We start from the raw sequence: 25,405 nt of genomic DNA, 5'->3' as shown, positions 1-25,405 counted from the left end.
CCGTTGAAGCAAACAGAGGTGGATGGAAGGACTCCAGTTCCACAGACTGATTAATGTAGGAGGCTGTGATCACCTTGGGGAGGAAAGCAGGGTTGGTGCGCACTGACACCCTGCTGCCATCCTCCCAAATACGCATGCAGAAGCTGTGCACAGACAGCGCCTGGAGCTCACTGACCTGCTAAGAAGAGGTGATAACCACAAAGAAGGCTGTCACCATGCGCAGTGGGATCTCTCAGGGCTGGCCGTGCAAAGGCTGTGAGAGTAATACAACAGATACCACAGCAACGAGGGTGAACTAGAATTTTTAAGCGCACCAAGATGGCGGGCTGAGCAGGCAGAGTCAACTCCACAGTGGGGTGTGGCAGAACCGGGGTCCAGTGGAGGATCACGTGTCTCTTTTTCTTTTTTTTTTCTTTTTTAAACTGCAATTGCAATTAAGGTTAGAAAGCAGACTGCAATCACAAAGTGATGTAGGTCTTCCAGCAATGAAATTGCAGGGTCCCCAGAAAACTTGAGAGAGAGCTATTTCATACAGTCTTGATCACAGCAACTGGACAGGGGTGTCTAGCCTGGACTACGTGCAATCACATGACCATTGCAGTGCATAGCCTAGGGAGTGGAGCACCATCTACAGGCAGAGGGCAACGAGGCACCTCGTGCACCGAGTACCCAAGGGAGCTATGTGCACCTAGGTACTAGACACCTGCCTACCGAGCTCCATGTGCACTGAGTATCGTACATTGTGTACACCATGTACTGTGCAGCACTGTGAGCTCTTGAGCTAATTCTGTGGCAGTGGCCAAGCATCGTGCTTCTCAAGCACCGTGCACACAGCATACTGTGCATGCACTAGTGCTGTAGCAGTGGGTACCATGCACCATGTGCACCACGTGCACAGTGCATACCAAGAACCGCGTGCACTGAGTTCCGAGAGCACTACGTGCACCGTGCACTGTGCAGTGACGCTTTAGAGCTGGGCACCGTGTGCCGTATGCACTGAGCACTTGTGCACACCGAGATACCTAAGTACCAAGGGCTATGTGTGTGCTGTGGTACCGAAGCACCGGGTCATTGAAGGTTGAGGCTGTACAGTATGGGACTAACATGTTGTTGTTGTTTTTTTTTTCTTTCTAGGCAGTACAGCTTTAATTCGTGGAGGACATACAGGAATTGCAGTTACATTAATGTAATTATCAAAGAACTAGTGTAGGAGGAATGGGAGCCTAGATTGGGTCACAACAAATTGAGCATCTCAGTATTGTACTTGAAGGAAAACCAATATTTCTGTCATTTAATTTCTAACTGTAGCTTTGCTTTTAAGACTATAAAACAACCTGCCGCGCCTGATTTTCCAATGTGTGTGTGTTTTCATCTTGCTAATTGCTACACTTACTTTGGAAAATAAACTGAAACCTTGAGTGACCAATTAAAGCTATTGACTAGAAACTGGTTTAATTGGCGTTGGTGATAATAATGAGCAACTGTGTTTTTATCTTGGGACCAGATGATGTCCATGGCTAATTTATTTTATCCAGTGAGGATGCACTCTGTTTGTTTTTTTGTCCTTGTGAGATACAGCACTTAATGGCAAATGATGAGCAATAACAAGGGACGCCAGTTTTCAACTGAGTAAGTAAAGTTTGTGCAAACAAATCCCAATAAAAATAAAGTAAATGGCATACAATGTATTGGTACCCGTGACGAGTGATTAAATGGGAAACTTTTTGAATAATCACAGCAGCAAAACAACTATTATTATTATTATTATTATTATTATTATTATTATTATTATTATTATTATTATTAATTAATAATAATAATAATAATAATAATAATAATAATAATAATAATAATAATAATAATAATAATAATAATAATAAATAATAAGCTGACATGGAATATAGATTTTTATTTTTCTTTCAACATTTATATATTGCAGTTGCTCCATGTTGAAGCGTGGACAGCTATTAACAAGAGATGCAGTGCGTTAAAAAAATAGACAGAACTACTATATTTAAGCACCATACTTGTTGAGCTGCAAGATCTTGAGCAAATACCCTGTCAGGGCCCTTACTGTACCATGCAAGTATCTTCACTGATATGAAATGAGATATTAAAGGCTGAGGCAGGAGAAATGGTATATCAGTTTTTATTGTTTCTGCTGTTCTGGAAGTGCCACTGCAGATAACTGGGCGATTCAACTCTGTTCATACTAGGTGTGCCTTTTCACTCACCTATCTGTTTAACCAGGACAGAACCCTTGAGATATACATGTCATTTCAATTTAAACTAACAGTGGATTTTGAGTTTTGGGCACTATTATATTTTATTACAGTAGCAAGAAATAAAAAAGCAAGAAAACAAAGTTTTTTCTGCTGGTTTGACATCATCTAATTCCATGCTGGCTTTTTCTTCCTTTAGGAGACTTTGTGCGATGGGGAATAAATGTACGCATCTGACTAGTAGAAGAACAACTTCAGGTAATTGGTCCAGCTGTGGACTCCAGCAATCCATCAGCACAGTGTGTGAGTGTCCAGCAGGTGGAATTTAGAGCTTGTTGTTAATCAACTCTGCTGTGACTGTAGAGCAACAGCTCATTAGCTGTAGCTAGTATACTAGGTCCCCTGCCATTGAACCTTATTGCAAAGCATAACTGCTACATCTTCAGCAAAACCCACGGCTAGCTCATCACTTTAAACATGTTTTGGATTTTTTTTTTCAGACATACATGTTGTTTAAAATTCTCTTGCAAGTTCAAGTAGCCAGCAGTAAACTGTATGAAGTGATTTAATTTATAATTGTCCTCTGAGATTAATAATCTTTTAAACCTCAGTTACTATTAGCAGTTTCATGTCATCCACCATAAAAAAGAAAAAAAGAAAAAAACCAGAAACAACACATCAAATGTTTTTTTTTTTTTTTTTTTTGCTTTAAACCAATTGCTAGCAAAAAGATTATGAAGAGAGCACCTTAGCAGAATTGAACACACCTCATAAACTATTTCTAAAGTTTGACTGTAATGCAACATTTTTGGATGGAAGTTAGAGATTCAATTCAAATTTGGTGGTTTTCATCAGGTTTACCATTTGTGTTAATAAAACTTGCTCTGTATCATAGGGCCTAGAAGCCTTTTAGCAAATAGATCTCTTCAATACATGTAGTCACTGAAAGAGGCCGCAAGCTGGCCTTCAGCTGTTTACATACTGGTGTCTCAGAAGTATTACTGTGGGGGGGGGGGGGGCTATCAGTTTGTATGCACTTGGTCTCTGCAGATCTCTAAACTGTTACAAAAGCCTGGCTTTTCACCTGTGTCTATGACTGACTAATCCATGTACTGGCTATTATAAGTGATTTGAATGTAATGAAAGGCACTATATGTGTCAATAATATAATAATGTTTTAATATAGTTAATAATGATGCATTAATATAATGAAACACTGTTATTATGACCACATGGCTGTGGTACAATTGGCTTGGGCAGACACAACCCTTAACAGCATAGGGGGTTGTAGTTTTTGCCACATGAAGATCTGATCTACTCTCCATGGCGCTTTCCTATGTTAGAATTATTAGGGCTGTGTTAAACATTGCCTCTGGCATTGCCAGGCAAAAGGAATTTCATATATGCACCACAAGTGTCATTGTTATGATGTTTTTTTTATATTTCCAGTTTGACTTCCTTCATATAGAATAGGCAAATCCCTTTCCTACGATGTCCATACATTTTTTACATTATTTTTTTATTTAGTGCAATTGATTTTACCCTATTTTTCTCCAAATTTGAAATGTCCAGTTGTATTTTAGGCTCAGCTCACTGCTATAACCGCTATCTCGGGAGTGGCGAAGATGAACACCCACTGTCCTCTGAAGTGCGTGCCGTCAGCCGACCGCTTCTTTTCACTCTGCAGGCCCGCCATGCAGCCAACCTAGAGCTACAGCGTCGGTGGACAATGCAGCTCTGGGCACCTTACAGGCAAGCCCGCAGGCACCCAACCAGTCTACAGGGGTCCCTGGTGCACGGCGAGCCGAGGACACCTTGGCCGACCTAAGCCATCCCCCCCACCACAGTACTTGTGAGATAGCGTTCTCATGAAAACCCTTTTACAAGCATTTTCTAAAAGGTTTGTAACTTATTTGGGGAGTGTCCTCTTATGTTTGGAAGTTTGATTTAATAAACATAAAGAGAGAAATAATTCAGGTCACAAAGTGGTATTGCATTTTCTGATTGAATCTACCTCAAGGGATACTGTGTATATAACAATGCCATACACTTTCATTTGATTCAGGCCCCAGCCTAATAACATATTGTAGTAATCTTGACAAATACGCCACCTACAGGGTCAATAAACAAACCAAGGTATGTAGCTCAAGGTAATTAGCTCTTATTTTGCAGCAACCCCCAGCCTTACACTCTGATAGGCTCTAGGAAAGGCCCCTTTAGAGCACTGTTGCTAACTGGAGACAGCAACGCAAAGGCGAGATAGAAGAATACTGAGTACAGCGAACAGAAGGATCCACACACACACACACACACACACACACGTACACACAGACGCACACACACACACACGCACACACACAGACACACAGACACACACATGTGCACACACACACACACATACACACACTCAAATAGCCACTAAGCTCTCGCACAGCACATAGACATACACTGGCGAACACATGCAAAAAGCATCTTAATTATTTACAGAAAAGGATATTGCCAGCAAGAATTGTCCCACGTTCCCACTGTCTCTTGTGGCAGCAATTTTCTTATTTTATTATTGGAACATTCCAACTGTAAGCTGTATTTTCATCATCAGCCATTGTTTGAGTGAAGTGCATGAATTAAGAAAAGCAACAGTCCAGCCTGTGGTAGGCCTCTAAGGTCATTTGCAAACATACATTTTTTTTAATAAAAATCACAAATCTCATTTTTAAACTTATTTACAATTCATGTTAACTTTAGGCATGAGCCAGGGCTTTGCCTCTTCCTAATTTCACCTTCCTATCATTATTGACTAATTTCATCTGTCTATCATCATTGACTCCCTATTTAAACCCAGTCACAGCTCAGCTATTTCTCTTGCATTTTGCTTTTTCCCTCCTCCTTCCTCCTCCTCCTTACTTCTTTCATATTCCGCATGCTTCTGTGTCAGTTCCCTGTGGGGGGATAGTGAGTCTCACTTCCCTGACCTGGCGTTCCAGTAACTACAGGTTCGTCGTGTGGTCAGAGGGGACCACCGGCCACATTATTCTTTCACAGCTCATGCTCTATATCTTGCCTCAAGAAAGAAGACTCTGTCTTAATTCCTTCTTTACCCTCCTGGGACGTGGCCCTCATACTCTTAGTGCTCGAGTCCTATAACTAACAATTATTTGTGTTTTTTAGATTCTCTTTTCTTCCGTCAAGGCTTCGTATGAGCCATTCCGTCTCCTGAGGGTCGAACCCTGTCCCTAACTGAGACTCAGTCACAAGGTTGGAAAAAACACTCCAATCCTAAGTTGCAAAAAACACTCCCTTCCTCTCATAGTTCTGGCTCCTGCCACGTGAATTTTAAATTATTTCCAGTTATCTAATACATGTGTACCATGGCTTTAACCTGAGCAATAATAATAAGAAAATAAAAAACAAAAGAAAACAGCCAGGAAAACAACTCTATAAGACTATTCAAATCATCATAGTGTTTACAGTAATCAGGAGCCCTGTTTCCCGTTTGAAGTTGTGTTTGTTTGACAGTTTGTAAGTGTGTGGTGTGCAAATTTGAGATTCTTCTGTAAAGAAGATACAGAACAGTTTCCTTAAAAGTTATTTTAACCTACAGCTTTAATATAAACATATTACCATATTGTTTTGGTGCAGACTACTGCTACAGCTTCATATGATGTTGGGACACTACAGTGTTGGCAAACAGAGCTGAACAAGAGGACATACACAGAGGCAGAAGCTGAGTAAAAGTAAGTTTAGAATGGGAGGCAGAAAGCACTTATATAAATGCATGGAACTGCATACTAGGTAAAGTAGTCACATCTAAAACATTGGGAACATAAAAACGACTCAACTTTATCATATTAATTAGATCACCTTAAAATGTGTAGAAACCACGGCAACTAATCATATACAGCATATTTATCATCGGTCAGTTTACAAATTCAAGTCTACTTTGCTGGGATGCAGTGCTTTTTAAACTGAGGGAGGTGGCTTGGAGTAAATTCATGGGGGTGGGGGTGGGGTATTTTGGCGTGATTTAATGTCTTTGTCAAAATTCAATTTGTATAGCAAACACTTGCTGTGCCACATTGTAGGCTTACTGTGTTCCTGTATTCTTAAGCCAGCAACATTAATCCTCTATATTTTACTGTAACTGGAGTAGTGCCATTACCCCCATCATACACAAATAACATACAGGGAAATGGTTAAACTCCAGAGGGGTTTTTATTGCTCAAGTACAGAGTGCCATTTTCTAAAATACACTAAACTGTGTGCTAGGAGAAAAGGAGTGCTCTGTTTGTGTATAAGAAACAGACTGGTATTCTAGTTTTTATACCAGGACATGGAAAGGTGGTGAATCCTGGAATTTCCAGGAACATGAAGTATCTTTGGCCTTTTTTAACAGTGCAAATGCAGTGTTTCACATTTCTGTTTCTGACTGTTTTATTGTTATGTATTTACATTAATCTACACAATGCATTCAAGGAAAAAAAAAACTATACTTTCTTATTTAGCTTTCCTTCATTGCTTCTAATAATACTATTATACTTTAATTTTACCATTACATCCTCAGATTGTTATATGTTCATACAATGCAAAAAAGACAGTAAATTTAGACAACTTTAAGTCTTTACAGTAGCAACATTACTGGAGACAAGGATTCTTCTTTTTCTTCTAAACATTTTCACAATGGCTTGCCTGATTTCTTTGGTTCGGACTCCATAAATAATGGGATTTACACTTGCTGGGACAACTAAATACATAACACTTAACAGAGTGTGAACATCTGTAGGAATTGTATTGCTGACCCTGTATGTTACAAATGATACACTGCCTGACAGGTAGAAGAAAAACATAACTATCAGGTGGGTGCTGCAGGTATGAAAAGCTTTCTGATGTGCTTTTACAGATGCGGTTTTGATAACCACAGTTATGATCCTAATGTAAGAAAAAAGTATACAACTAATATCAAACCCAACAATAGTGTAAGCCATTAACAACCCTATTACGTTATTTATAGTGGTACTACCACAAGCCAAGGAAACAAGTGCCATATGCTCACAGTAACACTGATTGATTATATTTGATCCACAGAAAGAGAGAGGATGAGCAAGAATAATCAGGGCAGACATCCATGCCCCACCTCTTATCACTGAGAAAAGAGCAATTTTTAAAAAGACAGATGTGTTCATGATTTCAGTATAGCGCAGTGGGTTACAAATAGCAACATATCGATCCAAAGCCATTGTTAAGAGGATAGTTGATTCAAATGAAGAGATGTAGTGAACAAAAAACATCTGAGTTAGGCAGCCGGCCAAAGAAATCCCGTTCCAGTCAAATAACAGGCTAAGCAGCAGGTTGGGAATAATAGATGTTGGTACAATAATATCTATAACTGCCATGTAGGAAATTAATAAATACATAGGAGTGTGGAGACTCTCAGCTGTTTTGATCACATTAAAATATCCAATTAAAATAAATGTGGTGTGAGAAAGATTACTACATTCTACAGATTCATCTCGCATGGCTGGTGATTGCTACTGTTCAGTTTTACCTTGAATGTGAACATTTTAAATTTAAACAAACAAAACAAAACCATTAAACAACATTTTAAATCAAGTTAAATTATTTAGGGCTGCTTTTCCTGACCGTGATTAGCACTAATCTTGGATTATTATTAGGTAGTGCAAGTTTAGTGGGTCTGTGAAACCAGCAGTGAATCTATTAAATATACATATGCATATATAATCCACATATACAATTCAGTCAACACATACTGTAGGGCATCGTTTTAGTTAAATAGCTCTCCATAAAGTTAACTGGGTTGTCTGAAGAATTCTGTGCAGCAAAGCACTACTCAACCAAATCACTTACACAGCAAACAAGAAAACTGTAACCCTAACTCTAATGCTTATATTGCACATGTGTGGACTTGAGCTGCATGCCTGATCTGCCATGGCCCTCAGGAGGGTTTCTATGGACATGTGGATCAATGCACTTTAACACTTTGTAACTTAAAGTTTTTTTGTTATTTATATCTATATACAGCTTCAGAAGGAGGGATGCAGTGTGTTCAGTTCGAGTGTGAGAAAGAGAAGGGATAAAGGCTACTTTACATTTCAGAAAAAATTAGTGGCCCACTAATGCCTGTATATCTCTCCGTGAAGTATATTGAGGATTTGTTATAGTACAAATGAAAAGTTTTACAAATGTGCAAATGTTTTACGCTGACTTCATTAAGTCATTTGCACTTTATTGAGAAACATAGCACATTTACATTACTGTTTTTGTAAATACTGAACAGAAACTGTGATATTGGTTCATATTTTGCTTTCATACATATATTTGTTAATAAATCAGTTTAGAAATCTGATACTTTAATAACAATTGACAAAGATCAAACATTAACAGTGTTTTTTTTTTTTTTTTTTTTTTTTTTTTTTTGAGGATATACTGACATTTTATTATCCCTATGTGTAAAAGTTAAAACCAATTTATTCCCTAAGAAAAAAGTAAAGGAAAAAGAGAAAATAGAAACTGTAAAAGGTTCAAATGCTAAAAGATTATATTATTATGTCTTCAGTTTGTGTTTCCACTGTAGTATCAGAGCCAAAAAAGAATCCTGTTTATGGTGAAATTGATGTCAAGACACAAGTTTCTGTTTTCTGTTTTGTTTTGTTTTTTAATGGTTTAGGAGTTTTTGAGGGGTAGAAACAAAAGTAAACATCAATGTCTTTAAGAAGTAAGCACTCTTTGTTGGCTCACACTGTTTAAGCCAATCTTCAGACTAGGTATTGTAGTACTGACCACCAGTGACACTACACAGGTTATACACGTTCAAGCAATAGTGCAGCTCTTTCATTTCGGATTAAGGAGTGATTCAGTCTGCAGTCTGCGCTGTGCAGAGCCTGCGTCTGTCTGTGGGTGGGAGGTGGCAATAGGTACACTTGCTTCACTTGTACTCACATGAAGGTGCTCCAGCACAGTATTTGCACGTTCAATTTCTTGCTCAGGGTGACTCAAGCATACCAGAAACCAAGTTCTTTTTTTCTGGGTCTTATACACTTTGGTGTATAAGACCATTCCTTTAATGTATTACCTTGTTATACTTGCTACCTTAATGTTTTCTGGGTCTATTTTCTTTCCCTTAACCATTTTCAAAATGTGTTCCCTTATCTCTTTTGTCCTGATACCATAAATAATTGGATTGAAACAACATGGAAAAAGGAGATATAACAGACTTATTAGAATATGAGTGTCGGGGGCCATGGAGTTCCTGATTCTATATGCAAGATATGAACACAGAGCTAAGAGATATGACACAAAAATGACAATCAAATGAGTGCCGCAGGTATGGACTGCTTTTTGACGTGCTTTTCCTGATGCAGATTTAAGCACTTCAAAGAAAATGTTAATATATGAATAGCAGATGCAGAAAAGGTCGACACCTGTAATACAGAAAATGGCCACTAGTCCCATTATGCTGTTCTTGGTTGTTTCCCCACAAGCCAAACCAACTAGTACCATGTGATCACAATAGAAATGTTGAATAACATTTGAAAAACAGAATGAAAGAGTACTAGCAAGGATGACCATGAGAGAAATTAATAATCCACTTCTTATCAGGAATGCAATAGATAGCTTATAGAAAGTAGAACTATTCATGTAATCATTATAGCGCAATGGGTTACATATGGCAACATAACGATCCAAAGCCATCATCATAAGTATGACTGATTCAAAGGAGCTTATCAAATGGATAAGAAACATTTGGGCAAGACAACCGCCCAGAGAAATGCCTTTTAGGTTCAATACAAGGTTAAGGAACATATTCGGGACAAATGTCATTGGTGCACTTAGATCCACAATTGCTATGGCAAAGATTAAAAAGTACATAGGGGAATGTAAACTTGTTTGTGTTTTGATTACAAAAATGATTACAGAGTTTCCAACTACAGCCACTAGAAACATGAGAAAGAAAGGGATGAAAAGATAAGGCTTGTATTCAGAAAATCCTGGAAATCCCGTAAAAATGAAGTCAGTATAAGAATGGTTTCCTCCTGGTTTTTCTTGCATTGTGATTCCAGTGCTGTTGGCTTTAAACATGCCTGATACCTGTAAAACAAAATAACATTATAACTTCATATCTATCTATCTATCTATCTATCTATAAAACTCCTGCACATTTTACAAACTAGTAAAAAGATTAACTCTGGAACCCTACCCACTTGAATGTAATTTAAAGGTATAGGGGCATATTTCAAGCATTTACTCCAGTCTTTAAATAAGTACTATTTTTTTTTATAAATTAAAAATTCCCGCACATTTTACAAACTAATAAAACAATTCAAGGTCTTTATTTTTTTCTTAGTTTGTAACATTAACTTTTCCCCATAATTATACTTACCATGCTTTAATGTGGTTTACCATCCATTGTACCTCCCCTTACCATACCTCTCTGTAATTCACTACACTTGCTTGACCTTGTCCTCTACTGCAGTTGTAATTGTACCATGGTATGCTGCCCCATGGCTATAATAGTCAGTATCATGTGTGAACCAGTAGCTGTTTTCATTTATTATATTTAAATTACATTTTATTACATGTTTTATATTTATTGCCCACATTACATAAACAGCTTACACGTTCCAATCAATGTATATTATTCTATGTGCATTTTTGTTTCAGCAACTAACACAAATAATATCATTAATAATACTCACACTATGTAAAAGGAATCTCTTCTTCACTTTCCAGTTTGACTACACTGTTAGCCGACTCTTGACAATAACTGCCTTTAAATCTCTTTCCTATTCCCCAGAGGTGTGGCTTTCTGTTGATTCATTCTGCTTCTTAATTGGAGTTCAGATGTCCATTGCTTAATATAACCCTTAACTACATGTTATGAGATCAGAATTGTATTTTTATTTTCTTTGTACCTGTTTCCATAAATAACACTCTAAACCTTACGCTGTTGAGGCAATGGACACTTTCCACACGCTGAGCAAAAGCAGCCAAGTCATACTATATGTTACACTATGGGAGCACAAGGGTCAATGCAATGCTTCTTGTGGGTCCTTAGTCTTGTAGAGTTGTCACTCCAGTGTAATGAGTCTCACCTCCTGTTGAAGTGAATTCAACATTTGCAATATATCATGTATAAAGACAAATTCCAATCCTGCATGGGTCTGTGACAGCTCACTGTCAAATATCCGTGATTCAATTAATTCAGAAAGATTTGGGAGTTCTGCTATTTATGTTTTTATTTTTAATTGAACATCTGCTATTGTAACACGTCAGAGTGTGCACTAACCCACACCTATGTTGGTTGTGGATCCCTTTCCTAACACCACCAATGCAGGACTTGCAGCAATATTTCTTCTAGTCTAAACTCATTCTGGTCTCCTATACTTAAACCTTGGCTGGCAGCCTAGGCTGGTCTCAGGTGGAGCACCTGACACTCAAATCATTTACACAAAACACAGAAATAAACAAAATACAAATGAAACTATAGACACTGCAGCAGGAAGGAGGAGAGAGAGGTTGCATTGTCCAGAAGGGAGGAGAGGATATGCTGCGTGGTGGTACCAGTGAAGAGTCGAATGGAGGAGGCACCAGGAAGATGACCCGGACCTGCGTCTGTGATATGGTTGCTGGAGGACCAGCAGAAGCGCCCCTAGGAGGAAGTAGCTTGGCACTTCACTGCCCCCCGCAGTCTGTGTTCACAGTTGTCTGGACTGGCCCTGAGAGATGGAGTCCTCCAGTACCAATGGAAGGAGCCAGCGATGGGAAAGGCAAGGTGGCAGGTGGTGGTCCCTGAAGCACTGCATCGGAAGGTGCTCGACTCCCATCATGGAACCCCAGGCACCGGACATTTTGGGGTGACGAATATGTTACGGCGGCTTCGGAAAGGACCCCCAGGCATGTTGCACACCCCACTCCAGCACTACCATGTCGGTGGGCCCATGGAGAGGGTCTCTGTGGATGCTTTGGGCCTCTGTCCATGCTAAAAGAAGGGGAACCCGTTCTTCTTGGTGGCCCTCAACTGTTTCACTAAGTGGCCGGGTCTGAGGCGTGAGCTCTGCATATCCGCTGAAATGCTTTTCGGCTGCCCCCCAGATACCCCCAGTGTATCTCAGGGTCATGAGTATGCCAGGGTGCAACCAGACTGGCTAGAGGTAGCCCACTGCTTCACCCAGGACCAGCTGCAGGCTGCTGGGGTGAGGCAGAAGTAGAACTATGACCTCCGAACTCAGGAGCACCAGTTTAATGCCAGAGAGCTGGTCTGATTCGACAGCCCCAGGAGAAAGAGTTGCCGTTGTCCCAAGCTGGACAGTCACTGACTCTGGCTTTGCTGGGTCCTGGAGTAGATTAGTGATGTCGTATATTGGGTGCAAATGCCATGGAGAGTGTGTAAAAATGACGTTTCCCTCCCGCCCCATCCTGGTTCACATGTTCCTGATAGCTCAGTCTGTCCATCCCCTGTGGCTCACAGGGGACACACACAGAGGGGATGACACGCACAATGATGCCACTGACCACCGGGTCATTTTTGAGACCTTGTCCTACCTTTGGGGACGAGGGACTAAGGGGGGAGGCTATGTAAGGACCCAGACGATGACATCATGCTGGACTCTGTGTGTCATGTGTTATTTCATTTTACATGTGTTGTACGGGAACGGGGCATAGTGTATGTGCTTGTATGTTGGGTGGAACCCTCCCCCAAAGCTATAAGTAGGGGGGGGTCAAGCCGCAAGCAGGAGAAGGTGCGCAGACTTGAGAGTAACTGGTTGTGCATGACTGTGAGGGACAGAGTAATAGGCTGAAGGTGATGGCCTGATCTGGGAAGCTATAGAAAGAACCCTGAAGAAAGTTTGGAGTGTGCAGTAAAGACGGAAGAGCGAGAGACTGGAGAGATCAAGAACAACAGAGAGAGAAAGTGAGAGTGGGTAGAAGAATGAAGATTGGCGATTCATTGTTATTTTCTTTAGTTCTATTGATAAAAACGGCAAGTTTGGAATCTCATCTGGTGGCCCCAAGACCTGTTTCACTTGCAGACGTGACAAGAGTGTTACACTATTTTATTTTAAAAAGGCCTTCCTGCTGGTTTAGCATCATCTGATTCCATGCTGGCTTTTTCTTCCTTTAGGAAACTTTGTGTGATGAGGAATAAATGTACGCATCTGAATAGTAGAAGAACAACTTCAGGTAATTGGTCCAGCTGTGGACACTAGCAATCCATCAGCACAGTGTGTGAGTGTCCAGCAGGTGGAACTTAGAGCTTGTGGTTAATCAACTCTGCTGTGACTGTAGAGCAACAGCTCATTAGCTGTAGCTAGTATACTAGGTCCCCTGCCATTGAACCTTATTGCAAAGCATAACTGCTACATCTTCAGCAAAACCCACGGCTAGCTCATCACTTTAAACATGTTTTGGATTTTTTTTTTCAGACATACACGTTGTTTAAAATTCTCTTGCAAGTTCAAGTAGCCAGCAGTAAACTGTATGAAGTGATTTAATTTATAATTGTCCTCTGAGATTAATAATTCTTTAAACCTCAATTACTTTTTTTTTTTTTTGCTTCAAACCAATTACTTACAAAAGATTATGCAGAGAGCACCTTAGCAGAATTAAACACACCTCAAAAACTATTTCTAAAGTTTGACTGTAATGCAGCATTTTTGGATGGAAGTTAGAGATTCAATTCAAATTTGGTGGTTTTCATCAGGTTTACCATTTGTGTTAATAAAACTTGCTCTGTATCATAGGGCCTAGAAGGCTTTTAGTAAATAGATCTCTTCAATACATGCAGTCACTGAAAGAGGCTGCAAGCTGGCCTTCAGCTGTTTACATACTGGTGTCTCAGAAGTATTACAGTGGGGGGGGAGGGGGTTATCAGTTTGTATGCACTTAGTCTTTGCAGATCTATAAACTGTTACAAAAGCCTGGCCTGTATCTATGACTGACTAATCCATGTACTGGCTATTATAAGTGATTTGAATGTAATGAAAGGCACTATACGTGTCAATAATATAATGATGTTTTAATATAATTAATAATGATTAATTAATATAATAAAGACAAAGATTAAGACCACATAGCTGTGGTACAATTGGCTTGGGCAGACACAACCCTTAACAGCATAGGGGGTTGTAGTTTTTGCCACAGTAGGATCTGATCTACTCTCCATGACTTTTTCCTATTTTAGAATTATTAGGGCTGTGTTAAACATTGCCTCTGGCATTACCAGGCATAAGGCATTTCATAATGCACCACAAATGTCATTGTCATGATGTTTTTTTTTTATATTTCTAGTTTGACTTCCTTCATATAGAATAGGCAAATCCCTTTCCTACGATGTCCATACATTTTTTTAAATATTATTTTTTTTTATGTAGTGCAATTGATTTTACCCCATTTTTCTCCAAATTTGAAATGTCCAATTGTATTTTAGGCTCAGCTCACCGATATGACCGCTATCTCGGGAGAAGCGAAGATGAACACCCACTGTCCTCTGAAGTGCGTGCTGTCAGCCGACTGTTTCTTTTCACTCTGCAGGCCCGCCATGCAGCCAACCTAGAGCTACAGCGTCGGTGGACAACGCAGCTCTGGGCACCTTACAGGCAAGCCCGCAGGCGCGAACTGGACTCGAACCGGCGACCTCCAGGCTACAGGGCGCCATTACCGAATTTGCCACTGAGGAGCCCCCTACGATGTACATATTTAATTTTAATTGTTTACTGTATGAAAAGATCATAAATGCTGGAAGATGCCACTCAAGTTTGCACGACAGACAATTAAAATGAAAACTGTTCACTGTTAATTAATAATCCAACATGCATTCAGATTGCTACAGAATGCAGAATGGCTGAGGGTAGAGCATTTATCTTATTTTTGTCTCACTAACGCTTCTTCCTCTTTCAATATTGTGGTATCCCTGAATAAACATCCCATCTTGAAAAACATGCAAAATACTTTCATGAGTAATCAGTTCAACAAGTGCAGAGATGCTACACATAATATTATCCATTTACCACAAATGTAAGACACCTGGATGGGAAATGTGTTATTCCTTTTCCCCATCAAAAAATAGTTTTTTGCAACGACTTGTATGATTTTCAACTTTTTGGTTGTTTTGCTCTTTTTAAGAGAACATATAAAATTAAACATGTTGAGCGACCACTGTACTTGTGAGATAGCTTTCTCATGAAAACCCTTTTGCAAGTATTTTCTAAAAGGTTTGTAACTTGTTTGGGGAGTGTCCTCTTATGTTTTGAAGTTTGATTTAATAAACATAAACAGAGAAATAATTCAGGTCGCAAAGTGGTATTGCATTTTCTGATTGAATCTACCTCAAGGGATACCGTGTATATAACAATGCCATACACTTTCATTTGATTCAGGCCTCAGCCTAATAAAATATTGAAGTAACCTTGACAAATATGCCACCTATCCGGTCAATAAATAAACCAAGGCATGTAGCGCAAGGAAATTAGTCTGATTTGGCGGCAACCCCCAGCCTTATACTCTGACGAGAGGCACGGGGAAAGATTCTGACCCTTTAGAGCAATGTTGCTAACTGGAGACAGCAACGTGAAGGCGAGATAGAAGATTACTGAGTACAGCGAACCTACAAGAGCTTGAGGGATCCACACACACACACACACACACAAAAAAAGCAACAGTCCAGCCTGTGGTAGGCCTCTAAGGTCATTTGCAAACATACATATTTTTATAAAAATCACAAATCTCATTTTTAAACTTATTTACAATTCATGTTAACTTTAGGCATGAATCAGGGCTTTGTCCCTTCCTAATTTCACCTTCCTATCATTATTGACTAATTTCATCTGCCTATCATCATTGACTCCCTATTTAAACCCAGTAACAGCTCAGCTATTTCTTTGCATTTTGCTTTTTCCCTCCTCCTCCCTCCTCCTCCTTACTTCTTTCATATGCCGCATGCTTCTGTGTCAGTCCCCTGTGGGGGATAGTGAGTCTCACTTCCCTGACCTGGAGTTCCAGTAACTGCAGGTTCTTCGTGTGGTCAGAGGGGACCACCAGCCACATTATTCTTTCACAGCTCATGCTCTATATCTTGCCTCAAGAAAGAAGACTCTGTCTTAATTCCTTCTTTACCCTCCTGGGACGTGGCCCTCATACTCTTAGTGCTCGAGTCCTATAACTAACAATTATTTGTGTTCTTTCAGATTCTCTTTTCTTCCTTGTCAAGGCTTCGTATGAGCCATTCCGTCTCCTGAGGGTCGAACCCAGTCACTAACTGAGACTCAGTCGCAAGGTTGGAAAAAACACTCCAATCCTAAGTTGCAAAAAACACTCCCTTCCTCTCATAGTTCTGGCTCCTGCCACGTGAATTTTAAATTATTTCCAGTTATCTAATGCATGTGTACCATGGCTTTAACCTGAGCAATAATAATAAGAAAATAAAAAACAAAATAAAACAGCCAGGAAAACAACTCTATATGACTATTCAAATCATCATAGTGTTTACAGTAATCAGGAGCCCTGTTTCCCGTTTGAAGTTGTGTTTGTTTGACAGTTTGTAAGTGTGTGGTGTGTAAATTTGAGATTCTTCTGTAAAGAAGATACAGAAAAGTTTCCTTAAAAGTTCTTTTAATTTACAGCTTTATATAAACATATTACAACATTGTTTTGGCGCAGACTACTGCTACAGCTTCATATGATGTTGGGACACTACAGTGTTGGCAAACAGAGCTGAACAAATGGACATACACAGAGGCAGAAGCTGAGTAAAACTAAGTTTAGAATGGGAGGCAGAAAGCACTTATATAAATGCATGGAACTGCATACTAGGTAAAGTAGTCACATCTAAAACATTGGGAACATAAAAACGACTCAACTTTATCATATTAAATTAGATCACCTTAAAATGTGTAGAAACCATGGCAACTAATCATATACAGCATATTTATCATCGGTCAGTTTACAAATTCAAGTCTACTTTGCTGGGATGCAGTGCTTTTTAAACTGAGGGAGGTGGCTTGGAGTAAATTCATGGGGGTGGGGGTGGGGTATTTTGGCGTGATTTAATGTCTTTGTCAAAATTCAATTTGTATAGCAAACACTTGCTGTGCCACATTGCAGGCTTACTGTGTTCCTGTATTCTTAAGCCAGCAACATTAATCCTCTATATTTTACTGTAACTGGAGTAGTGCCATTACCCCCATCATACACAAATAACATACAGGGAAATGGTTAAACTCCAGAGGGGTTTTTATTGCTCAAGTACAGAGTGCCATTTTCTAAAATACACTAAACTGTGTGCTAGGAGAAAAGGAGTGCTCTGTTTGTGTATAAGAAACAGACTGGTATTCTAGTTTTTATACCAGGACATGGAAAGGTGGTGAATCCTGGAATTTCCAGGAACATGAAGTATCTTTGGCCTTTTTTAACAGTGCAAATGCAGTGTTTCACATTTCTGTTTCTGACTGTTTTATTGTTATGTATTTACATTAATCTACACAATGCATTCAAGGAAAAAAAAAACTATACTTTCTTATTTAGCTTTCCTTCATTGCTTCTAATAATACTATTATACTTTAATTTTACCATTACATCCTCAGATTGTTATATGTTCATACAATGCAAAAAAGACAGTAAATTTAGACAACTTTAAGTCTTTACAGTAGCAACATTACTGGAGACAAGGATTCTTCTTTTTCTTCTAAACATTTTCACAATGGCTTGCCTGATTTCTTTGGTTCGGACTCCATAAATAATGGGATTTACACTTGCTGGGACAACTAAATACATAACACTTAACAGAGTGTGAACATCTGTAGGAATTGTATTGCTGACCCTGTATGTTACAAATGATACACTGCCTGACAGGTAGAAGAAAAACATAACTATCAGGTGGGTGCTGCAGGTATGAAAAGCTTTCTGACGTGCTTTTACAGATGCGGTTTTGATGACCACAGTTATGATCCTAATGTAAGAAAAAAGTATACAACTAATATCAAACCCAACAATAGTGTAAGCCATTAACAACCCTGTTACGTTATTTATAGTGGTACTACCACAAGCCAAGGAAACAAGTGCCATATGCTCACAGTAACACTGATTGATTATATTTGATCCACAGAAAGAGAGAGGATGAGCAAGAATAATCAGGGCAGACATCCATGCCCCACCTCTTATCACTGAGAAAAGAGCAATTTTTAAAAAGACAGATGTGTTCATGATTTCAGTATAGCGCAGTGGGTTACAAATAGCAACATATCGATCCAAAGCCATTGTTAAGAGGATAGTTGATTCAAATGAAGAGATGTAGTGAACAAAAAACATCTGAGTTAGGCAGCCGGCCAAAGAAATCCCGTTCCAGTCAAATAACAGGCTAAGCAGCAGGTTGGGAATAATAGATGTTGGTACAATAATATCTATAACTGCCATGTAGGAAATTAATAAATACATAGGAGTGTGGAGACTCTCAGCTGTTTTGATCACATAGATGATAACTGTATTTCCTATCAAAACAACCACATATATAAGGAAAAAGGGAAAGCAAAGTAAACGTCTGTACTCGTGGAGTTCTGGAAATCCAATCAAAATAAACGTGGTGTGTGAAAGATTACTATGCCCTACAGATTCCTCTCGCATGGCTGGTGACTGCTTACTGTTCAGTTTTACCTTGAAAGGGAAAATTGAAAAAGTAATTCATATGTGTAAAAGCAAACATGATCTGGTTATTATTGGTAAACCAAACGGACTTTTTGAAAAAAAGACAAGTACAGTAAGTGTACTTCAAGAGACTAAAAAATATAATGCATTGACAGACTATATCTATACACCCGTGTAACAATTTTTTTTTTTTTTTTTGTTCCTGGGTAGTAAGTGTTATTTCCTAATTGCTTATGCCTCAAAAGTATAGAAAATGGCTATTATTCCCCACAAACTTTGCTTTTGTGACCAGGACAGTGATATTTCAAAATATCACTATTTCCAATGGGAAAACGGGCAAATGTGTGTCTTTTTATTCACATAAAGTCAGAAAAAAAAACAACATATGAATCCAAATTAACATGTATTTATACTGAAGTAATACAAAAATGACTACAAAAGATTTAGAAGTGAGTAGTAAATACAGTAGAATCGTAAATCTCAAAAAACTACTCACTTCTTCTGTCCTGGTCACAAAAGCAAAGTTTGTGGGGAATAATAGCCATTTTCTATACTTTTGAGGCATAAGCAATTAGGAAATAACACTTACTACCCAGGAACAAAAATTGTGTTACATAGTGTTATCAATGCAGTGAATTTTAACTAAGTTTAAACAAACAAAATAAAACCATTAAACAACATTTTACACACAAGTTAAACCATTTAGGGCTGCTTTTCCTGACACTGATCAGCACTAAACTTGAATTATTATCAGGCAGTCCAAGTTTAGTGTGTGAATCTATTAAATATACATATGCATATATAATCCACATATACAATTCAGTCAACACATACTGTAGGGCATCATTTTAGTCAAATAGCTCTCCATAAAGTTAACTGGGTTGTCTGCAGAATTCTGTGCAGCAAAGCACTACTCAACCAAATCACTTACACAGCAAACAAGAAAACACTAACTTCCCAGGGCCATTGGTTCACCTGCACAACAGTGTATGAACACTGACTATATCTGAGCTCCTCAAAATTCACAAGATAATTAAAGAAAAGGGCTTTTACCAGTTCTACATAATCAACTACACTCTATGGTACTTACAAAAATATTATCCGGAAAGGCACACTCTTAAAAAACCCTAAGGGTGGCTATATTTATAGCACTTTTGGAAATTCTCGAAAGAATTGCTATCAGTCTTCTATTGGTTATTTTTCTACTCCTACTTTATTACAGTGGTTTAAGCAGCGTAGTTAACCCTTTAATGGTAACTCCTAGCAATAGACTGGTATTTCAAATATGGTCTCCTCTACTTGATAACAATTAAAATGGAAATAGACAAAGTATGTGGGAATGAACTCAACAAAAAATGATGCAAAGTACTATAGACACACAGAGAACATCATTTAATGGCTTAGTAGAGAAATGCAATGTGTTATGAAGTGACATTTTTATATAATAGATTGCAGTTATATGCACACAATCTATGCTTCATATACATTATCATATCATGACAATAAAAAAAAAAAAATCACATGATTTAATTTCAGTTGAAAATATTGAGGTGTGTACTACAAATGGTTAAAAGGTTTCCTAACAGCTGGAATAATGCAGGGTACAAACAGAGTGTGATGTACAGTGTGTACAGGTTAGCAGCAGTCCTAATGGGCTAGTTATCTAATTGACCACCTGGGTGTCTCTTGGTCTAAATGAAGTTACATAATTGGAAGTGGCAATTTCTTGTGCTAAAATACGATGCCATGTAATCGACAATTTATCTTTTTCTGTGAACAACAAGTGAAAGAAATACATTGAAAAAAAGTGTGTAAATACTGCATGTTCATGAATGACTTTTTCAACAGCACACATGTATTAACTATCATCACTAAGCTAATCAAGGATAGAATTGTCTGTTTAATTTATGACTTTTTGTGTTATTGTTCACAGCTAGCCTAAAACATGTTTTCACTGTTTCCTTATGTCTTAATAGCCCAGAAACACAATGTTCAAATTGAAACAGGTGTGTCTTGCCCAGTGGAAGGTTTCTGTGATTGGGGCACTGTAGCGGGTCTGTTGCTTATATTGCATACATGTGTGGACTCGAGCTGCATGCTTGATCTGCCATGTCCCTCAGAAGGGTCTCTATGGACCTGTGGATCAACGCACTTTAACATTTTATAAATAAAAGTTATTTATTTATTTATTTTTTTTATACAGCTTCAGAAGGAGGGATGCAGTGTGTTCAGTTTGAGTCTGAGAAGGACAGAGAAGGGATAAAGGCTACTTTACATTTCAGAAAAAGAGACTGAGTACTGGATTTGTGGCCCACTAATGTTAGTGTATTTTTCTGTGAAGTATATTGGGGATTTGTTATAATAGAAATGAAGAGTTTTACAAATATGCAAACATTTTACACTGGCTTCATTAAGTCATTTGCACTTTATTGAGAAACACAGCACATTTACATTACTGTTTTTGTAAATACTGAACAGAAACTGTGATATTGGTTTCATACATTTGTTTCATACATATATTTGTTAATAAATCAGTTTAAAAATCTGATACTTTATAAGAATTGACAAAGATTAAACATCAGCAGTGTTGTTTTTTTCTTCAAAACTATAAGGTATATACTGTAGTTGGAGAAGCTAAAACTAATTTCTGCCCTAAGAAAAAAAGAATAGAAAAAGACTTAAAGGTCTTTAGGTTTTAAATGTTATATTATTGTGTTTCTACTGTAGTATCAGTTTATGATGAAATTGATCTCAAGACACAGGTTTTTTTTTTTTTTTTTTTGGTGGTGCGGTTTTTGGGGGGCAGAAACAACAATTACCAAATGTAATCAATGTCTTTAAGAAGTAAGCACTCTTTGTTGGCACACACTGTTTAAGCCAATCTTCAGACTAGGTATTGTAGTACTGACCACCAGTGACACTACACAGGTTATACACGTTCAAGCATTTGTGCATCTCTTTCATTTCAGATTAAGGAGTGATTCAGTCTGCAGTCTGCGCTGTGCAGAGCCTGCACCTGTCTGTGGGTGGGAGGTGGCAATAGGTACACTTGCTTCACTTGTACTCACATGAAGGAGCTCCAGCACAGTATTTGCACGTTCAATTTCTTGCTCAGGGTGACTCACACATACCAGAAACCAGGTTATGGGTCTTATACACTTTGGTTAAAACAATAATAGTGTCCCTTTTCCTTTAATGTATTACCTTGTTATACTTGCTACCTTAATGTTTTCTGGGTCTATTTTCTTTCCCTTAACCATTTTCAAAATGTGTTCCCTTATCTCTTTTGTCCTGACACCATAAATAATTGGATTGAAACAACATGGAAAAAGGATGTATAATAGACTTATTAGAATATGAACGTCGGGGGCCATGGAGTTCCTGATTCTATATGCAAGATAGGAACACATAGCTAAGAGATATGACACAAAAATGACAATCAAATGAGTGCCGCAGGTATGGACTGCTTTTTGACGTGCTTTTCCTGATGCAGATTTAAGCACTTCAAAGAAAATGTTAATATATGAATAGCAGATGCACAAAAGGTCAACACCTGGTATACAGAAAATGGTCACTAGTCCCATTATGCTGTTCTTCGTTGTTTCCCCACAAGCCAAACCAACTAGTGCCATGTGTTCACAATAGAAATGTTCAATAACATTTGAAAAACAGAATGAAAGAGTACTAGCAAGGATGACAATGACAGAAATTAATAATCCACTTCTTATCAGGAATGCAATAGATAGCTTATAGAAAGTAGAACTATTCATGTAATCATTATAGCGCAATGGGTTACATATGGCAACATAACGATCCAAAGCCATCACCAGAAGTATGGTTGATTCAAAGGAGCTTATGAAATGGATAAGAAACATTTGTACAAGACAACCATCCAGAGAAATCCCATTTAGGTTCAATACAAGGTTAAGTAACATATTTGGTACAAATGTCATTGGTAAACTTAGATCCACAATTGCTATGGCAAAGATTAAAAAGTACATAGGGGAATGTAAACTTGTTTGTGTTTTGATTACAAAAATGATTACAGAGTTTCCAACTACAGCCACTAGAAACATGAGAAAGAAAGGGATGAAAAGATAAGGCTTGTATTCAGAAAATCCTGGAAATCCAGTAAAAATGAAGTCAGTATAAGAATGGTTTCCTACTGGTTTTTCTTGCATTGTGATTCCAGTGCTGTTGGCTTTAAACATTACCAGATACCTGTAAAACAAAACAAAACAAAATATATATATATATATATATATATATATATAATATATATAGATATATATATATATACACACAATATGCTGCCCCATGGCTATAATAGTCAGTATCATGTGTGAACCAGTAGCTGTTTTCATTTATTATATTTAAATTACATTTTATTACATGTTTTATATTTATTGCCCACATTACATAAACAGCTTACACGTTCCAATCAATGTATATTATTGTATGTGCATTTTTGTTTCAGCAACTAACACAAATAATATTAATAATAATACTTACACTATGTAAAAAGGAATCCCTTCTTCTTTCTTCAGTTTGACATCACTGTTAGCCGACTCCTGACAATAATTGCCTTTAAATCTCTTTCCTATTCCCCAGAGGTGTGGCTTTCTGTTGATTCATTCTGCTTCTTAATTGGAGTTCAGATGCCCATTGCTTAATATAACCCTTAACTACGTGTTATGAGATCACAATGTTTAAAATACTCTACCTTTTTTTCTTTGTACCTGTTTCAACAAATAACACTCCAAACCTTGCGCTGTTGAGGCAATGGACACTTTCCACACGCTGAGCAAAAGCAGCCAAGTCATACTATATTTTACACTGTGGGAGCACAAGGGTCAATGCAATGCTTCTTGTGGGCCCTTCGTCTTGTACAGTTGTCGCTCCAGTGTAATGAGTCTCACCTCCTGTTGAAGTGAATTCAACATTTGCAATATATCATGTATAAAGACAAATTTAAATCCTGCATGGGTCTGTAACAGCTCACTGTCAAATATCCGTGATTCAGTTAATTTAGAAAGATTTTGGGAGTTCTGCTATTTATGTTTTTTTATTTTTAATTGAACATCTGCTATTGTAACAAGTCAAAGTGTGCACTAACCCACACCTATGTTGGTTGTGGATCCCTTTCCTAACACCACCAATGCAGCACTTGCAGCAATATTTCTTCTAGTCTAAACTCACTCTCTTCTCCTATACTTAAACCTCGGCTGGCAGCACATCTCAAATGGAGTGCCTGGCTCTCAAATCACTTACACAAAACTGAACAAAATGCAAGTCAAACTATAGACACTGAGGGCTGCACGCACTGCAGCAGGAAGGAGGAGAGAGAGGCCGCATGGTGAAGAGGGGAGGAGGGGAGATGCTGCGTGGTGGTACCAGTGAAGAGTCGAATGGAGGAGGCACCAGGAAGATGACCCGGACCTGCGTCTGTGATATGTTTGCTGCAGGACCAGCAGAAGCGCCCTTAGAAGGAAGTAGCTTGGCACTTCACTGCCCCCCGCAGTCTGTGTTCACAGTTGAATGGAGGAGGCACCAGGAAGATGACTTGGACCTGCAATCATGATATAGTGGCTGGAGGACCAGCAGAGGACTCCCTGGGATGAAGTAGCTAGGCACTCCACTGCCACCTGAAGGCTGTGGTCACAGTGGTCTGGACTGGCCCTGAGAGATGGAGTCCAGTGCTAATGGATCCAATGTACAATGACCCGGAGGCCACTGACGGTTCCCTCCTGCCACATCCTGGTTCACCTGTTCCTGATAGACCTATGCCTAAGGCCTCTGCACCACTGGGCTGTGGCCATCTTTCCCCTGTGGCTGACAGGAGACCCACACAAGGGGGAACACCAGGTGCACCACAATGCTATTTTCAAGACTTTGAAGACGAGGGATTAAGGTGGAGGGAGGGGGAGGGGGGGGGGGGGGGGGTGCTATGTAAGCACCCAGGCAATGGCACCCCTCTGGAATCTGTGTTTTCATGTGTTTCGTGTTGCATGTATTGTACAGGAAAGGGGCACACCATTGACATTAGGGTAGTTAGTGTGTGTGCATGTGTGTGTGCGTATGGTGCACGGAACTCTCCCCCGAAGCTATAAGTGGCGGGGGGGGGGTCAATCCGCAAGCAGGGGAAGGTTACGGAGACTTGAGAGTGTGTGGTTGTGCACACTCCCCGAAGAAAGTCTGGAGTGTGCAGTAAAGACGGAAGAGAGAGAGAGAGAGAGAGAGAGAGAGAGAGAGAGAGAGAGAGAGAGAGAGAGAGAGAGAGAGCAGGAACAACAGAGAAAGTGAGAGTGGGTAGAAGAAAGAAGATAACAGTGAGTGATGGAGTTTGAGACAATGACAGAAAGAGAGAGGGATTTTGTCATTTTATTATTTTAAGCATGAACCCCAAGAGAGAGGGATTTTGTCATTTTATTATTTTAAGCATGAACCCCGCTCCAAACAGGGATTTACTGTTATTTTATTTAGTTCTATTAATAAAAATGCCAAGTTTTGAATCCCATCTGGTCTCCTCGATT

General features: G+C 38.9%; 4 protein-coding genes across 4 annotated transcripts; all 4 read right to left on the bottom strand.

The window, feature by feature from the left end:
* Positions 1–6,832: 6,832 nt before the first annotated feature.
* LOC121321245 (olfactory receptor 52K2-like) lies at positions 6,833–7,735 on the bottom strand. Its single transcript, XM_041260145.1, has one exon. The coding sequence runs from the start codon at positions 7,733–7,735 to the stop codon at positions 6,833–6,835; it is 903 nt and encodes a 300-aa protein (XP_041116079.1).
* A 1,570-nt stretch (positions 7,736–9,305) lies between these two features.
* On the bottom strand, positions 9,306–10,286 carry LOC121321244 (olfactory receptor 52D1-like). Its single transcript, XM_041260144.1, has one exon. The coding sequence runs from the start codon at positions 10,284–10,286 to the stop codon at positions 9,306–9,308; it is 981 nt and encodes a 326-aa protein (XP_041116078.1).
* Positions 10,287–17,864: 7,578 nt separating this feature from the next.
* LOC121321243 (olfactory receptor 52K2-like) lies at positions 17,865–18,851 on the bottom strand. Its single transcript, XM_041260143.1, has one exon. The coding sequence runs from the start codon at positions 18,849–18,851 to the stop codon at positions 17,865–17,867; it is 987 nt and encodes a 328-aa protein (XP_041116077.1).
* Positions 18,852–22,072: 3,221 nt separating this feature from the next.
* Positions 22,073–23,056, bottom strand: LOC121321242 (olfactory receptor 52D1-like). Its single transcript, XM_041260142.1, has one exon. It carries the CDS (start codon positions 23,051–23,053, stop codon positions 22,073–22,075), a length of 981 nt encoding a protein of 326 aa, XP_041116076.1. The 5' UTR covers positions 23,054–23,056.
* Between the last annotated feature and the right edge of the window lie 2,349 nt (positions 23,057–25,405).

Source organism: Polyodon spathula, chromosome 9 (genome assembly GCF_017654505.1).
Source record: "Polyodon spathula isolate WHYD16114869_AA chromosome 9, ASM1765450v1, whole genome shotgun sequence".
Classification (NCBI taxonomy): Eukaryota; Metazoa; Chordata; class Actinopteri; order Acipenseriformes; family Polyodontidae; genus Polyodon; species Polyodon spathula.
This window is presented reverse-complemented; position numbering and strand designations above follow the sequence as displayed.

Coding starts and splice junctions, on each gene's coding strand:
- LOC121321245 (XM_041260145.1), bottom strand. CDS start 7,735: ATGCGAGATGAATCTGTAGAATGTAGTAATCTTTCTCACACCACATTT.
- LOC121321244 (XM_041260144.1), bottom strand. CDS start 10,286: ATGCAAGAAAAACCAGGAGGAAACCATTCTTATACTGACTTCATTTTT.
- LOC121321243 (XM_041260143.1), bottom strand. CDS start 18,851: ATGCGAGAGGAATCTGTAGGGCATAGTAATCTTTCACACACCACGTTT.
- LOC121321242 (XM_041260142.1), bottom strand. CDS start 23,053: ATGCAAGAAAAACCAGTAGGAAACCATTCTTATACTGACTTCATTTTT.